The sequence below is a fragment of the Sinocyclocheilus grahami genome, unplaced genomic scaffold (assembly GCF_001515645.1).
Source record: "Sinocyclocheilus grahami isolate Dianchi unplaced genomic scaffold, SAMN03320097.WGS_v1.1 scaffold23575.1, whole genome shotgun sequence".
NCBI classification, from domain to species: Eukaryota; Metazoa; Chordata; class Actinopteri; order Cypriniformes; family Cyprinidae; genus Sinocyclocheilus; species Sinocyclocheilus grahami.
In genome coordinates, this window is record NW_015519184.1 from 1 (window position 1) to 2858 (window position 2858).

A 2858-nucleotide genomic window follows, 5' to 3' on the forward strand; every position below is an offset into this window, starting at 1 on the left:
AAATAATGTTCTTTTTAGCAGCATCATATGACCCCTTTAATCTTTCTCTACCTAATTTTATCATCTCTGATCTGTTTTATTCTCAACCCACCCGGTAGATCCCCTCCTCTCCGGCCTCGTCCATGGCTCGGTCCATCTCCTCGTCGTTCAGAAGATCTCCAGAAATGGCCCGCTGAAGCTCAGGCGCGGCCTCCTCCTCGATGCTCCTCAGACCCGCCTGAGAGAATGAGAGACTGAGACTAGGGCTGCACGATAAATCGCAATGAAATCGCAATCTTGTCAGTGAAGCACGGTTCTGTGATCAGCAGTAAATCTCCATCCGAAGGCCAGAGAAACTCAGAAGAAACCCAGGAAATCCCTATAGCGCTCGCTGAATAAAAACGATTTAAATGCTTTCATTGATTCAGCGTGACTAATAAACACAGGACTACGACATTATATGGTTTATCTGAGTTCTTATTATTATAATTTTCACTGAGAAGCTACGCAAACAGCTTTCATAATCGTGAACGATTTCTTCGTTTTCATAATCATGCGATTATATTGTCTGTGATTTAAAAAAAAATATTTTTTTGCGTAGCTTGTCAGTGAACTACGGCTCTGTGTAGTAAATGCTGCTCCATCTGAAAGCACGTGATTGAGATTTACTACTAATCACAGAACCGGCTTTCGATTCGAAATCACATTCGATTAATCGCGCAGCGATTCTGATTGTCGCATGAAACGCATGCGGAGATGAAGAGACGTGTGACCTGAATCTCTGTGGTGTTCTTGTTTTTCTTGTTGGGCCGGTATCCGTAATATTCCTCCTGGCGCTTCATGAACTTCCTGAAGTGGTCCTGGATCAGGAACGTGGCGTAAAACTTCCCCACTGTTACCTCATCGTCTGTCATTTAGGAAACATTTAATAATGCTAATATTATTGCAGTTTATTATTCGGTATCGTCCGCTTTATTGGTGTTACCGCATTACCTCCGATTGGTGGAATGACCTGGTCAAGCAGTTTCATACTGGTGCGTTTCCAGATCTTCTTAATAATCGCACGTAGCTCTTCGTTGGCCTGCTCGAAATTACCTGACGGATGAAAATTCAGAGAATTTATGCTTTAATGGGTGAGTATGAACATCATTTTCATAAACGTATTTCAGATCTGCGCCAGCTTACAATTTTCACTCAGAAATTGCTAGTAAATTTCACAAATAATTACAAAAAAGTGCCAATCGAATTTAATTCAACATTAAATTTTGACGTAAATAACGCCTCAAACCTTCGGTTTTAATTTTCAGTGCAGTTCTGACCAGAGCGAACAGCGTGGCATTAAACGTCACGGTTCCATCGCTGTTCAGAGGCATGTTCATGGAAATCAGTCTCTGGAAACCAGCACGGTAACACCGAGAATGAATGATTATACTGGTATGTGCATATGAATGTGTTTCCGTGTTAAATGTGTCTCACTTTGCAGGCAACACGATGGGGGCAAAACTTTCCAAACCCAAGCGGTGGCTGGATTCTCCTCAGCAGCGTCACGACATCCAGGTGTTTAATGCGCCCCCTACAGAACAACATCAGAATAACACAGATAATCAGATGCATCTCGTTTAAAATCAACCTGCAATCAAAATGGACCATTTTTACATTTTGAATACACATTCCTGGTCTTATAGTGAGATACCATCTTTGCACATAATTGTTAAATGCAATAATATTAGTTATCTTTATTGGATTACATTACCAATCCCTTTTATTTTTTAATCACTCTTATAAAGAGACACTTTTTTACTATTCAATCAATTCCTGATAGATATAAATCAAGTCAAAATGTAATATCCTGTTGAAAAGTGTCCAATTCTGGATGTTATTTGGCTTACGTTGCCTCGGGGTCATATTCAGCCCAGATCTTCTTGAACTCGTCTAAATGATGCGGACCAAGTATCGACCAATCACGGGTCAGATAGTCAAAGTTGTCCATGATCACCGCAACAAACAAATTAATGATCTGCAAAAGACCACATATGGCACGTTGATCATATTTACGAGTTGAACGCATAAGAATGCCACCACAAAGTCATAATTTCAAGTGGGATTTTCTTCAAACCCAGAGTTTCTGAGTTGCATGTGAGCGAGATATATGGTGGATACAATGGCTACAGCATTTATATTGACAGTAAAATTGTAAGTTGCATGTACGAAATTCCATAATATTGTGCATTTATGATAGAATATATAATGATTCGATTCATAAATGGGATAAAAACATAAAGCAAAAACACACCCAATGTGCATTCTTTATTCCTTATTTTGTACATGTAGAGTTCAAAAATCTTGTCAAATTTCATTGCTCCGACCAAAGTATGAATGCATCTGGCATCAAAATGATGTCTTCCCAACTGGAGAATGTGCAAGTTGATGTGTGCGCCTATGCATATGCATGTTTGAGCGAGAGTGAATACTCACAAGAAAAGCACAGAGCATGTAAAAACTCATGAAGTAGAGAATAGCGAATCCAGAGCCGCAGGTGTACTCCTCTCCAGGTAGGTATTCTGACTTGGGGTCACAACGTTGACCGTACAAACAGCCCAACATGATCTCCTGCCAGCCCTCGCCTGTGGCACACCTGAGGACAGGTATGTGTCTTTACAAACATGCTCAGAAACTCGTACAGCAAAGTGTTCACACTTCCTACCTGAACAGCAGTAGAACAGCTTGAGGAAACGTCTGGAAGTTGTTGTTACGGTTGATCATTGTACCGTCTAATAGTGCGATTTTGCCAAACACCTGAAAGAGAACAGGTAGGTTATCATTTAGCACAACGATGAATGTATCGCACTCATTGTGGGTGTGTTTTACCTGCATGCCGA

At 40.7% G+C, this 2858-nt stretch overlaps 1 protein-coding gene and 1 long non-coding RNA gene across 2 annotated transcripts; both read right to left on the reverse strand.

Annotated features, from left to right (window-relative positions):
• Positions 1 to 91: 91 nt before the first annotated feature.
• LOC107580042 (voltage-dependent L-type calcium channel subunit alpha-1S-like) lies at positions 92 to 1969 on the reverse strand (the record flags this gene model as incomplete). Its single annotated transcript, XM_016265794.1, has 6 exons — positions 1869 to 1969; positions 1456 to 1552; positions 1268 to 1370; positions 973 to 1074; positions 753 to 886; positions 92 to 217 (listed from the first exon to the last, which is right to left on the reverse strand). Coding segments are annotated over exons 1-6 (663 nt in total), but the record flags the coding sequence as incomplete, so codon positions are not given.
• Positions 1970 to 1976: 7 nt separating this feature from the next.
• LOC107580045 (uncharacterized) lies at positions 1977 to 2739 on the reverse strand. The gene is made up of 3 exons (XR_001608579.1): positions 2684 to 2739; positions 2455 to 2614; positions 1977 to 1996 (listed from the first exon to the last, which is right to left on the reverse strand). It is a non-coding gene; the product is annotated as an uncharacterized lncRNA (long non-coding RNA).
• Positions 2740 to 2858: the final 119 nt, after the last annotated feature.